Below are 14304 nucleotides of genomic sequence, written 5' to 3'. Positions count from 1 at the left end.
TGACAACACATGTCTATGGTCAGGAAACATGACCATCTTTGATAAACAAGCTAGTCAAGTAGAGGCATACTAGGGACACTCTGTTTTGTCTATGTATTCACACATGTACCAAGTTTCCGGTTAATACAATTCTAGCATGAATAATAAACATTTATCATGATATAAGGAAATATAAAATAACAACTTTATTATTGCCTCTAGGGCATATTTCCTTCAGTCTCCCACTTGCACTAGAATCAATAATCTAGTTCACATCGCCATGTGACTTAAAACTGATAGATCACATCATCATGTGATTAACACCCATAGTTCACATCGCCATGTGACCAACACCCAAAGGGTTTACTATAGTCAATAATCTAGTTCACATCGCTATGTGATTAACACCCAAAGAGTACTAAAGCGTGATCATGTTTTGCTTGTGAGAGAAGTTTAGTCAACGGGTCTGTCACATTTAGAGCCGTATGTATTTTGCAAATTTTCTATGTCTATAATGCTCTGCATGGAGCTACTCTTAGCCAATTGCTCCCACTTTCAATATGTATCCAGATTGAGACTTAGAGTCATCCGGATTGGTGTAAAAGCTTGCATCGACGTAACTCTTTAGGACGAACTCTTTATCACCTACATAACCGAGAAATATATCCTTATTCCACTAAGGATAATTTTGACCGATGTCCGGTGATCTACTCCTAGATCACTATTGTACCCACTAAGGATAATTTTGACCGCTGTCCGGTGATCTACTCCTAGATCACTATTGTACCCTCTTGCCAAACTCATGGTGAGGTACACAATAGGTTAGGTACACAACATAGCATACTTTATAGAACCTATGACTGAGGCATAGGGAATGACTTTTCATTCTCTTTCTATTTTCTGTCGTGGTCAGGTTTTGAGTCTTTACTCAACTTCACACCTTGCAACACAGGCAAGAACTCCTTCTTTGACTGTTCCATCTTGAACTAATTCAAAATCTTGTCAAGGTGTGTACTCATTGAAAATCTTATCAAGCGCCTTGATCTATCTCTACAGATCTTGATGCTCAATATGTAAGCAGCTTCACCGAGGTCTTTCTTTGAAAAACTCCTTTCAAACACTCCTTTATGCTTTCCAGAAAATACTACATCATTTCCGATCAACAATATGTCATTCACATATACTTATCAAAAAGGCTGTAGTGCTCCCACTCACTTTCTTGTAAATACAGGCTTCACCACAAGTTTGTATAAAACTATATGCTTTGATCAACTCATCAAAGCGTATATTCCAACTCCGAGATGCTTGCACCAGTCCATAGATGGATCGCTGGAGCTTGCACATTTTGTTAGCACCTTTAGGATTGACAAAACCTTCTGGTTGCATCATATACAGGTCTTCTTTAACAAATTCATTAAGGAATGCAGTTTTGATATCCATTGTGCCAGATTTCATAAAATGCGGCAATTGCTAACATGATTCAGACAGACTAAAGCATCGATATGAGTGAGAAAAACTCATCGTAGTCAACACCTTGAACTTGTCGAAAACCTTTTGCGACAATTCGAGCTTTGTAGATAGTAATACTACTATCAGCGTCCGTCTTCCTCTTGAAGATCCATTTATTCTCAATGGCTTGCTAATCCTCGAGCAAGTCAATCAAAGTCTACACTTTGTTCTCATACATGTATCCTATCTCAGATTTCATGGCCTCAAGCCATTTCGCGGAATCTGGGCTCATCATCGCTTCCTCATAGTTCGTAGGTTTGTCATGGTCTAGTAACATGACTTCCAGAACAGGATTACCGTACCACTCTGGTGCGGAACGTACTCTGGCTGACCTACGAGGTTCGGTAGTAACTTGATCTGAAGTTTCATGATCATCATCATTAGCTTCCTCGCTAATTGGTGTAGGCATCACTAGAACTGATTTCTGTGATGAACTACTTTCCAATTCGGGAGAAGGTACAATTACCTCATCAAGTTCTACTTTCCTCCCACTCACTTCTTTCAAGAGAAACTCCTTCTCTAGAAAGGATCCATTCTTAGCAACAAAGATCTTGCCTTCGGATCTATGATAGAAGGTGTACCCAACATTCTCCTTTGGGTATCCTATGAAGACACATTTCTCCGATTTGGGTTCGAGCTTATCAGGTTGAAGCCTTTTCACATAAGCATCGCAGCCCCAAACTTTAAGAAACAATTGCTTAGGTTTCTTGCCAAACCACAGTTCAGACGGTGTCGTCTGAACGGATTTAGATGGTGCCCTATTTAACATGAATGCAGCTGTCTCTAATGCATAACCCCAAAACAATAGTGGTAAATCGGTAAGAGACATCATAGATCACGCCATATCTAATAAAGTGCAGTTACGACGTTCGGACACACCATTATGCTGTGGTGTTCTAGGTGGCGTGAGTTGCGAAACTATTCCGCATTATTTCAAATGAAGACCAAACTCGTAACTCAAATATTCTCCTCCACGACCAGATCGCAGAAATTTTATTTTCTTGTTACGATGATTTTCCACTTCTCTCTGAAATTCATTGAACTTTTCAAATGTTTCAGACTTATGTTTCATCGAGTAGATATACCCATATCTACTCAAATCATCTGTGAAGGTCAGAAAATAACGATACCTGCCGCGAGCCTCAACACTCATCGGACCGCATACATCAATATGTATTATTTCCAATAAGTCAGTTTCTCGCTCCACTGTTCCGGAGAACGGAGTCTTAGTCATCTTGCCCATGAGGCATGGTTCGCAAGCATCAAGTGATTCATAATCAAGTGATTCCAAAAGCCCATCGGCATGGAGTTTCTTTATGCGCTTTACACCAATATGACCTAAACGGCAGTGCCACAAATAAGTTGCACTATCATTATTTAACTTTGCATCTTTTGGCTTCAATATTATGAATATGTGTATCACTACGATCGAGATCCAACAAACCATTTTCATTGGGTGTATGACCATAGAAGGTTTTATTCATGTAAACAGAACAACAATTATTCTCCAACTTAAATGAATAACCGTATTGCGATAAACATGATCAAATCATATCCACGCTCAACGCAAACACCAAATAACATTTATTTAGGTTCAACACTAATCCCGAAAGTATAGGGAGTGTGCGATGATGATCATATCAATCTTGGAACTACTTCCAACACACATCGTCACTTCACCCTTAACTAGTTTCTGTTCATTCTGCAACTCCCGTTTCGAGTTACTACTCTTAGCAACTGAACCAGCATCAAATGCCTAGAGTTTGCTATAAACACTAGTAAAGTACACATAAATAACATGTATATCAAATATACCTTTGTTCACTTTGCCATCCTTCTTATCCGCCAAGTATCTAGGGTAGTTGCACTTCCAGTGACCGTTTCCATTGCAGTAGAAGCACTCAGTCTCAGGCTTAGGTCCAGACTTGGGCTTCTTCACTTGAGCAGCAACTTGCTTGCCGTTCTTCTTGAAGTTCCCCTTCTATCCCTTTGCCTTTTTCTTGAAACTAGTGGTCTTGTTAACCATCAACACTTGATGCTCGTTCTTGATTTCTACCTTCGTCGATTTCAGCATCACGAAGAGCTCGGGAATTACTTCATCATCCCTTGCATATTATAGTTCATCACGAAGTTCTATTAACTTGGAGATAGTGACTAGAGAACTTTGTCAATTACTATCTTATCTGGAAGATTAACTCCCACTTGATTCAAGCAATTGTAGTACCCAGACAATCTGAGTACATGCTCACTGGTTGAGCTATTCTCCCCCATCTTGTAGGCAAAGTACCGTCAGAGGTCTCATACCTCTTGATACGGGCATGAGTATGAAATACCAATTTCAACTCTTGGAACATCTTATATGCTCTGTGGCGTTCAAAACATTTTTGAAGTCCCGGTTCTAAGCCATAAAGCATGGTGCACTAAACTATCAAGTAGTCATCATACTGAGCTTTGTTCAAACGTTCATAACGTATGCATCTGCTCCTGCAATAGGTCCGTCACCTAGCGGTGCATCAAGAACATAATTCTTCTGTGCAGCAATGAGGATAATCCTCAGATCACGGACCAAGTCCGCATCATTGCTACTATCATCTTTCAACTTATTTTTCTCTAGGAACATATCAAAAATACAACAGGGAAGCTATACGTGAGCTATTGATCTACAACATAGATATGCAAATACTATCAGGACTAAGTTCATGATAAATTAAAGTTCAATTAATCATATTATTTAAGAACTCCCACTTAGATAGACATCCCTCTGGTCATCTAAATGATCACATGATCCATATCAACTAAACCATGTCCGATCATCACGTGAGATGGAGTAGTTTTCAATGGTGAACATCACTATGTTGATCATATCTACTATATGATTCACGTTCAACCTTTCGGTCTCAGTGTTCCGAGGCCATATCTGCATATGCTAGGCTTGTCAAGTTTAACCTGAGTATTCTGCGTGTGCAAAATTGGCTTGCACCCGTTGTATGTGAACGTAGAGCTTATCACACCCGATCATCACGTGGTGTCTCAGCACGAAGAACTATCGCAACGGTGCATACTCAGGGAGAACACTTATATCTTGAAATTTAGTAAGGGATCATCTTATAAAGCTACCATCGTACTGAGCAAAATAAGATGCATAAAAGATAAACATCACATGCAATCAAAAATATGTGACATGATATGGCCATCATCATCTTGTGCCTTTGATCTCCATCTCCAAACTACCATCATGATCTCCATCGTCAACGGCATGACACCATGATCTCCATCATCTTGATCTCTATCAATGTGTCGTCGCATGGTCGTCTCGCCAACTATTGCTTTTGCAACTATTGCTATCGCATAGCGATAAAGTAAAGCAATTATATGGCGCTTGCATCTTATGCAATAAAGAGACAACCATAAGGCTCCTGCCAGTTGTCGATAACTTTACAAAACATGATCATCTCATATAACAATTTATATCTCATCACGTCTTGACCATATCACATCACAACATGCCCTGCAAAAACAAGTTAGACGTCCTCTACTTTGTTGTTGCAAGTTTTACGTGGCTGCTACGAGCTTCTAGCAAGAACCGTTCTTGCCTACGCATCAAAACCACAAGGATTTTTTGTCAAGTGTGTTGTTTTAACCTTCAACAAGGACCGGCCGTAGTCACACTCGATTCAACTAAAGTTGGAGAAACAGACACCCACTAGCCACCTGTGTGCGAAGCAGGGCGGTAGAACCAGTCTCATGAACGCGGTCATGTAATGTCGGTCTGGGCCGCTTCATCCAACAATACGACCGAATCAAAGTGTGATATGTTGCTACGCAGTATGACTATTATCGCTCACAACTCTTTGTGTTCTACTCGTGCATATAACATCTACGCATAGACCTGGCTCGGATGCCACTGTTGGGGAACGCAGTAATTTCAAAAAAATTCCTACGAACATGCAAGATCTATCTAGGAGATGCATAGCAACGAGAGGGGAGAGTGTGTCTATGTACCCTCGTAGACCGAAAGCGGAAGCGTTTAAGTAACGCGGTTGATGTAGTCGAACGTCTTCGCGATCCAACTGATCAAGTACCGAACGCACGGCACCTCCGCGATCTGCACATGTTCAGCTCGGTGACATCCCTCGAACTCTAGATCCAGCTGAGGCCGAGGGAGAGTTCCGTCAGCACAACGGCGTGGTGACGGTGATGATGAAGTTACCGGCGCAGGGCTTCGCCTAAGCACTACGACGATATGACCGAGGTTAGTAACTGTGGAGGGGGCACCGCACACGGCTAAGAGATCAACTTGTGTGTCTTTGGGGTGCCCCTCCCACATATATAAAGGAGGGGGGAAGAGGACGCCGGCCCTAGAGGGGGCGCGCCAAAAGGGGGAGTCCTACTTGGACTCCCGGTCCAGGTAGGATTCGGCCCCCCTTTCCTATTGTAGAAGTGCACGCTCTAGCCAATGCAACCAAAAGACCGATCTGATGGAAGAGACTAGGCATCACATTATACGTCAACACTCCCCCTCACGTGTGGCTCCCTGAGGCCTAAACGTGGACCGAAAGTGGAACAGAAGGAAGGGAAGGAGGAAGAGGGGAGAAGGAAGGAGGCCCCCCTCCTAGTCCAATTCGGACCAGCCCATGGGGGGGCGTGCGGCCACCCCTTGAGGCCCTTCTCTCCTTTCCCGTATGGCCCATTAAGGCCCACTACTTCCCCGGCGAATTCCCGTAACTCTCCGGTACTCCGAAAAATATCCGAATCACTCGGAACCTTTCCGATGTCCGAATATAGCCTTCCAATATATCGATCTTTACCTCTCGACCACTTTGAGACTCCTCGTCATGTCCGTGATCTCATCCGGGACTACAAACAAACTTTGGTCATCAAATCACATCACTCATAATACAAATTGTCATCGAACGTTAAGCGTGCGGACCCTACGGGTTCGAGAACTATGTAGACATGACCGAGACACATCTCCGGTCAATAACCAATAGCGGAACCTGGATGCTCATATTGGCTCCTACATATTCTACGAAGATCTTTATCGGTCAAATCGCATAACAACATACGTTGTTCCCTTTGTCATCGTTATGTTACTTGCCCGAGATTCGATCGTCGGTATCATCATACCTAGTTCAATCTCGTTACCAGAAAGTATCTTTACTCGTTCCGTAATGCATCATCCTGCAACTAACTCATTAGTCACATTGCTTGCAAGGCTTATAGTGATGTGCATTACCGAGAGGGCCCAGAGATACCGCTCCGATACACGGAGTGACAAATCCTAATCTTGATCTATGCCAACTCAACAAACACCTCCGGAGACACCTGTAGAGCATCTTTATAATCACCCAGTTATGTTGTGACGTTTGATAGCACACAAGGTGTTCCTCCGGTATTCGGGAGTTGCATAATCTCATAGTTAGAGGAACATGTATAAGTCATGAAGAAAGCAATAGTAATAAAACTAAACGATCATTATGCCAAGCTAACGGATGGATCTTGTCCATCACATCATTCTCCTAATGATGTGATCTCGTTCATCAAATGACAACACATGTCTATGGTCAGGAAACATGACCATCTTTGATAAACAAGCTAGTCAAGTAGAGGCATACTAGGGACACTCTGTTTTGTCTATGTATTCACACATGTACCAAGTTTCCGGCACATTTATCATGATATAAGGAAATATAAAATAACAACTTTATTATTGCTTCTAGGGCATATTTCCTTCAACCCCTACATGATAGGTTCTTACACATCCAACAAGAGATTATTTTAATGATGCTATCATTCATTGCCTGTAGATGTTCCTTTTTGCCAAAATATAGGGGAACCCCAAATACTTGAAAGGAAAGTACCCTTTTTACCGCAATTCTTTTGAGAAGAAAAAATTAGCCTCATTGACATTCAAGTTAATAGGAGTAAGTCCTGTCAGCTTAGACTTGATCACCGAGAGTTAAATAAATAAATAGAATTGCACACTCAGAGTTAAATAACAAATAGACTTATCACAAACATTAAATAGCAAAGGGCTCATACCCCTTCGTCTCTCCTCTCGGGCGAACATGTGACTAGGGTTTCTGCCTCCCGTCGGTGCAACCACTGGTCAGCCTCGTCTCCTATAGCCTTAGGGCCATGGAGGCATGCTGGATCACAGCCCTTGCTGGTGAGATGACTCCATTTTTAGGTGTTCTTCCGAGTTTGGTTAGGGTTTGTGTCATGCTCATTAAGACGTGGCCACCGCAGATGGAATAAGGTTCTTCACGCTTACCTCCCGCCCTGGTGATGTGTGTAGTGACGTCAAAGGGCGTGTGAAAGTGTGTCTCCGGCAGTTCTCACATGACTCGGTCAGTGGTTGTCTTCGATGGACCTGCTTCGATGCGGTCTTCGTTCGTCTGTCTAATGTTAAATCCTATCTGTCTGCGATTCTCTTCATCGATGACAGTTGCTGTTATGGTGCGCCGGTCCTGTGGGGTCTTAGTGCGATGACTTCTCAACTGTCTACTACAACCAAGTTTGCCCAATGTCGATAAGAGAGAGGCGATGACGGCGATGTGCCTTTGGCTCGTTCCAATGCTTATAGTTGTTGCTTGGTGATCTATGAATTCAGATTTAATTTATGTTACTTCTCGTGTTTTTTGTACTGCCTTAATAGTTGATGAATAGATCAAAAGATTTTTTCTCCAAAAAAGAACAAACGGACTTCCTACCTGATGATTTTACGGGAATTAAGTTACAAGTTGTGGTGTCCAGAATTGGTTAGAATCAGGGGGTGGGGTGGGGGGGGGGACCCACCGGTCAAACAAAGGGATAGATTATGGAGAGATGTGTTCGTAAGTTAGTTTGCATTGATTGCGAACAGGGTGCAGGATTCTCTGACGCAAACAAAGAAATAGGCCCGGAGAAAGGAATCAGTCTCTTTGGTCTCACACATGCCTCAAATTCTCTCTCTTTTTTTAATTACTTTTTTCCTTAATTTTGCACCACAGATGTTTTTCTAGAAGTTTCAATCCGTTTCATTCGGATATTGATCGGTTTTGGTTTGACATGATTTATGCGTTACTGGTTCCAGGATGATGACATAATTTATTTTTGCAAAGAAGCAATAAAAACAAAAAAAGAAGAGAGAGAGACTTGGTCACAAGAGGCAGAGTGCGCTTTCACATGGGAGTAACCACTTCTGACTTTGTAGGCCAAACCATTTTATTGCTGGGACTTTGCCCCGATCGAGCAGCAAGCACTTTGAGACATTTGACCTTCCAGGCCAACGCAGCTGCCGAGTTCCGATTCAGCGACGCCAAAGCTCCTTCCTTCATCTACCCCACCGGCGACCAGCCAGGAAATGGCGGAAATGAGCTCCCTGCTGGTCACCGACGACCTCTTGGCGGAGATCTTCCTCCTGCTGTCCACCCCGGCTGACCTCGTCCGCGCCTCCGCGGCCTGCGTCGCCTTCCGCCGGCTCGTCACGGACCGCGCATTCCTCCGGCGCTTCCGCTCCCTCCACGCCCGGCCCTTCCTCGGCTTCCTCAACCACAACGGCTTCCACCCCGCCCGCCCGCCCCACGCCTCCGCTCCCGCCGCCCGCGCCGTCTCCCTCGCCGCGGATTTCTCCTACTCCTTCCTCCCTTCCCACGACAGCTGGATCGTCCGGGACGTCCGCGACGGCCGTGTCCTCCTCGACCGCACCCCCGAGGACGACGCTGGCGAGGAATCCCCTGTCTTCACGGAGCTCGCGGTGTGCGACCCTCTCCACCGGCGGTGCCTCCAGCTCCCCCCAATCCCTGACGACCTGGCCGCTTCGGTGGAGCACCCGCTCCGCGTGGAGTTGGAGCGCTGGTGCGAGCCCTTCCTGGCTCCCCCAGGCGAGGAGGAGGCGGAAGAAACGGCATTCAGAGTGATTTGGATGGCGCAGTGCAAAACGAAGCTGGTCGCCTTCGTCTTCTCCTCGAGCACCGGAGAATGGCGAGCCGTTGCGTCTCAGGGCTGGGGCGATTTGTTAGTGGGCACTGGCGTGTCGACGGCGTCGTCCAAGAGCCCTGTGTTCTTCGGCCGACAATACGCTTGTGCCTGCTTCTACTGGGTCATGGACTGGAGGCAGAAATTGCTCATGCTTGACACCAGGAGGATGGAGTTCTCCATTGCCGACCTCCCACCCGGCTGCCAAAGGCCACCGATTGCCATTGTGGATGCAGGGGAAGGCAGACCTGGGATGTTTGCTGTCCGTGAACACGATGCAGATGGCACATTTGACCTCTACTATACCATTAGGCAAAACGAAGGTCAGAGTTTCAACCAGTGGCAGATGGAGAAGACGATCCCATTGGAATCCGGTTACCGGTATTTCCTGAGAGGTGCAACAGAGAGGTACTTGCTACTACTAAGATCAGAAGATGACTCCCCAAGTTCATCATCATTAGAGATGTCAGACTTGGAATGTTTCTCACTGGATGTCAAGACATTGCAGCTTGAGAGCGTCTGCAGGTTGAAGCATCACATCCTACGCGCACACATATATACCAACTTCCCACCATCGCTGTCGTCACAGACAATATGAAGGGGTAAATACTCTGTTGCATTCTAATTATCTCCCTACCTGCATAGTTATCACATTCTAACTTGTTTGGTGCTTGATAGTTCATTATTGAATTAGGCAAGTCTTGTTTAAAGGGTTGTGTTTATTTCTCCTGAGCTTCTGGGAGAACTAACTTAAATCAGGAGCGATAGTATTTGCTTGCCATCTTGATTATTCAGACAAGTAAAGAAAGGGTCTTCCACACCATAGGTCATTAAGTAATATCCATCCACCATTCAGAGACCAAGTGGAATTGCAGAAATCACTAAATCTTTTGTGTGTGACAAATATATGCAAAGATAAAGGGATTGCCTAATCTGGGAAGCAGTAGTTGTGTAAATGTACTATACTCAGGTTTATATCCTTTTACGTATGCAATTGTGAGATGTAACTCGAACAACCATGATAAGAAATATATCTGGGCAGAGACCCTGCGGCTCCTGCGGATGTAGGCACATAGCTGAACCTAGCAAACAGACAAAGCTTCATGTCTTCTTCCTTGGATGTGATTGCTTTTCCTTGGTAGATTGTGTGTTGTCTTGGCTCCAACAAGATGACAATAACCAACTATTATGCAGGGTGTTTTATGGTTAATCTAATAGGGAAGGAATATAAGTTAAAATCCAGTCAAGCATGACTTATCTTGTCCACTTTTCTTGATAGATATAAGGTCACCAAAATTACTTTTTTGGTCATCATCTCATCTGTAATTTTTCATGATTTTGAAATAAATCAAATTAACTGGTATGGCTGCAACTTAGAGTCTGAATCATTACTCTGAATCTCATCAGAACCAATCAAAGTGGTGAACTGGCAAGAACTTGTGCTTCGAAGATATTTAGCCCTCAATATCTGATTACTGTTTGATTGTCTCTATTATGAAGCTATCAATTTTATTTATCTAATTTTGTGATTCATTTTTTTGTTGGTCACCGTGATCTCTCTGCCCTATATGTTTCCAACTGTATTGCATAGTTACGATGATAAACACATGATTCCAGTGCCTATGCATTTCTCAGTTTCAGTTGAGATTAATATATATTTGCAGTGTAGTCCTGTTATTTATGTAAAATTTGACTATTTCTCATAAGTTTTACCAACTGCTCTTATATTTGGTCATATGTATACCTATAATCAGTTCATGTTTGCACATATACATTTTTTAGTGGAGAATTCTTGTCAGTTCTCTGATTTGTTGTCTTCTTTTCGTGTCAGATTCAGTGGAGTCATAGTCACTAGCCAGAGCAGCCATTCGAATCCAGAACTCAAAGTGATTGGTGTGATCTTGTTGTATGAAGTGTTGGGTTAATTATGTGGCCACATTCTCATGGCCATCACAGCAGTTGTCAATGCAGGTGTGCGTGTAAGATGCATTATTGTGAATCGATTGTGCATCAGGGTTATAAGTATATATTCTTGTTTCCTGCTCAGAACATGTATGTCTTTTGGCCCTAGACATGAGACTGAGAACAATCCTTTCGTTTCCTTCAAGACTTATTATGTTATGAAAGAAGAACACAGGGAAATACTGTAAATTGTCCATGCAGGTCAGTGATCGATTTGCATATTTCAAAGATTTCAAATCCAGCAAAAAGTATACTCTTTATTGATCTTTGAAATTGAAAACTTGATGATCTTACAGTACTAATGAATAGCTGATCGTAACAGAATAGCTAGACGAGAACACTAGACTCTGATTTGGGCTAAATAATTTCTGGACACGTGAATTGCACGACGCTATAAGCCATCGTGCAAAACATCGAATACTCTTTATTGATATATCAAAAGAATCTTACACAAGGACTCTCCCTCGGTCTCAAAATAAGTGTCTGGATTTAATACTAAATCGGCGACACTTATTTTGTGACGGAGGGAGTAATGATTAACTGACTGTAACACGCTACTTCTTAGCCAAGACTAGACATAGACGACAACAGTGGACTCAAGTGGACTAACCCTTGTCGTACTCAATCTGACAGACTTGACATTTAGGCGAACATTTGATCTCCGTCTGCTGTGAGCTCTGGCTTCTCGTCCTCTGACTCCTTCCCTCTGCTGGATGGATCTCCACCGGAAACAACCTCCATTGAAAACACAGAAACGACAGTAAGTAGTACCAAGTAAGCGACAGAAGGAAAGCGTGGTGAGTTCCTGAGTGGCATGATTCAAATGCAATGCAAGAAACAATTCGAGGATGCAATAGTGAGAGAGAGAGAATTGAAAACTTAGCTCTGGTTGAATCCTGAGATGCCGTAGCGGGCGGCTAGCTGGCAAGCTCGCACGCGGCGTGGTTCCACCTCCTCCTCGGCCTTCCTCTTCTTCGCTGCACAAGCCACGCTGCGCGCTGGAGCTGGACGGCGTTCCAGGATCCTGAAGAAGCGCCGGAATTCTTCGTCGTCGATGAAGACCCGGTAGTCGAGGGCGCGTAGGAACAGCAACTCGAGCGGGCACAGCTCGGTGGACCGGATGGACTCGCCCGAGCATACCTGGAACGACTCCACCCGCCTCTCGTAGTACCTCGGGCTGCTGAACTTGGCACCGAGCAGGACCGCCACGGAAATCAGGCGGTGCGCGGTGGCCGGCTCGACGACGATCCCGGCCTCGAGCGCGGCGGGGCTGCGCATGAAGAGCGCGAGGTACGCCGCCGCGAGGACGTAGACGGCGCCATCAAACAAGTAGTTGCAGCGCTGGAGGCGCTCGAGGAACTCGGCGATGGGGACGGCCGGGGTCGCGCCGCCGCGGAACGCCCGGACGAGGTCGTTCTCCGCGGGCTCGGAGGCGGCGGCGGCGAAGCGGCGGGACTCGGCCTCCACGAGCGACGCCAAGAGGCGGAGCGTCCTCGGGTTCCCGTTGCCGTCGAGGCGCAGGACGTCGGAAGCCGATGGCGCCATGGCGATGGATCAAGGAGCTTTTCGCGAGAGCGCTAGGGTTTGCTTTCGCGAGATCGAAGGAGACGAGATCGGCTGTAGCGGCCCGTAGAGATACGTATACGTAGCGTCTACGCCGTATTTGTACAATCATACGTAGCGTAGAGGCAAAGCTACGTGTAGTCTTTTCCGAGAAAAAAACAAAATACATCTTTTTTTTTCTTTTGAGGTCACGTATACGTTCTTTTTTGTTTTCTTTCGAGAGGAGGCCACTACGTGTATGTGGGCTGCTGGAATTTTAAGCAGGCCTGATCCATCTATTTGCCTGCCCTCCGTTTCTAAATATTTGTCCTTTTAGAGATTTCAAATGAAGTATCATATACGGATGTATGTAAACATATTTTAGAGTGTAGAGTCACTCATTTTGCTTCATATGTAGTTATTTATTGAAATCTCTAGAAAGATAAATATTTATAAACGGAGGGAGTACTCCCCAACAATAACTTCCCAACAATAACAAGGAGCAGATCTTAAAAAAAAACAATAACAAAGAGCGGTGAAATTGCTCCCGAGCTAATGTGATCTGATCTAAAAAAAGGCTCCTGTCTGTAAACAGTGAAATCAAAAAAATATATTAGAAAGAGTAAAAAAACTGATTTTTTTTCTTGCAAGGAAGATGTTTGAGTGTGTGAGGTTCGTGCCAATATTCAGCGTGTTTGGACATTTGAATAGCCCTCGGCAAAAAAGAACAAAATCAGGGCGTGTGTGAAAAAAAAAATTGTTCATGAACTATTTGGAACGATTTTGTTTTACTGAGAGCTACTCAGATGTCCAAATACACTGAAAATTGGCAAGGACCTTACACGCTCAAACATCTTCTATGAAAAAAAACTAATCTTTTAAAAAAATTCTAATAAATCTCTAATTTTACTGTTCACCAAGATCAAATGAGTTTGGGTGCATAAATGAATATTCGCAGAAGTGTTTATATGTTCTAAAAAAAATATTCCATTCGATCTAGGTCAACAAGATCCAAGGTGCTTCTATATCGTGCCCATGCTCGGAGTAGTCCACCCCCATGCCGCCATTACAGTCACGTCTCGCTACCTCCTGCCCCGCAGATGCATATGTTGTTGGTGGCAACAGTAACATCTCCCCCTGCAGCGTGACTTACATGACGATGCCTCTACAAAAGAGTATTTTCTTTTTCAAAATAAAGATCTAAGTGTACCTTAGGGAGCTACAAAGTTTAACGATGTTACGCTCGACTAAGCACTCACACTTGATGCAAATGTTGCCATCTATTTGGTCTTGGAGGTGGAACGATGGACTTAGGGTGTGTTTGGTTGAGCTATGGATTTCGAAAAAGATATG

At 44.1% G+C, this 14304-nt stretch overlaps 2 protein-coding genes across 3 annotated transcripts; one reads left to right on the top strand and one right to left on the bottom strand.

Annotated features, from left to right (window-relative positions):
- The first annotated feature begins 8693 nt into the window (after window positions 1-8693).
- Window positions 8694-11589, top strand: LOC123052435 (uncharacterized). 2 transcript variants are annotated; one of them, XM_044475612.1, is made up of 2 exons: window positions 8694-10049; window positions 11285-11589. In XM_044475612.1, exon 1 carries the CDS (start codon window positions 8834-8836, stop codon window positions 10043-10045), a length of 1212 nt encoding a protein of 403 aa, XP_044331547.1. In that variant the 5' UTR covers window positions 8694-8833; the 3' UTR covers window positions 10046-10049; window positions 11285-11589. The 2 variants fall into 2 exon arrangements, with proteins under 2 accessions (XP_044331547.1, XP_044331546.1); XM_044475611.1 differs by having other exon boundaries at window positions 11279-11589.
- Window positions 11590-11646: 57 nt separating this feature from the next.
- On the bottom strand, window positions 11647-13079 carry LOC123052437 (uncharacterized). Its single transcript, XM_044475613.1, has one exon. It carries the CDS (start codon window positions 12952-12954, stop codon window positions 12289-12291), a length of 666 nt encoding a protein of 221 aa, XP_044331548.1. The 5' UTR covers window positions 12955-13079; the 3' UTR covers window positions 11647-12288.
- Between the last annotated feature and the right edge of the window lie 1225 nt (window positions 13080-14304).

The sequence above is a fragment of the Triticum aestivum genome, chromosome 2D (genome assembly GCF_018294505.1).
Source record: "Triticum aestivum cultivar Chinese Spring chromosome 2D, IWGSC CS RefSeq v2.1, whole genome shotgun sequence".
NCBI lineage: Eukaryota > Viridiplantae > Streptophyta > Magnoliopsida > Poales > Poaceae > Triticum > Triticum aestivum.
This window is presented reverse-complemented; position numbering and strand designations above follow the sequence as displayed.

Bases quoted from the DNA above. Each gene is read 5' to 3' on its own strand.
- LOC123052435 (XM_044475612.1), top strand. From the start codon at position 8,834: ATGGCGGAAATGAGCTCCCTGCTGGTCACCGACGACCTCTTGGCGGAG.
- LOC123052437 (XM_044475613.1), bottom strand. From the start codon at position 12,954: ATGGCGCCATCGGCTTCCGACGTCCTGCGCCTCGACGGCAACGGGAAC.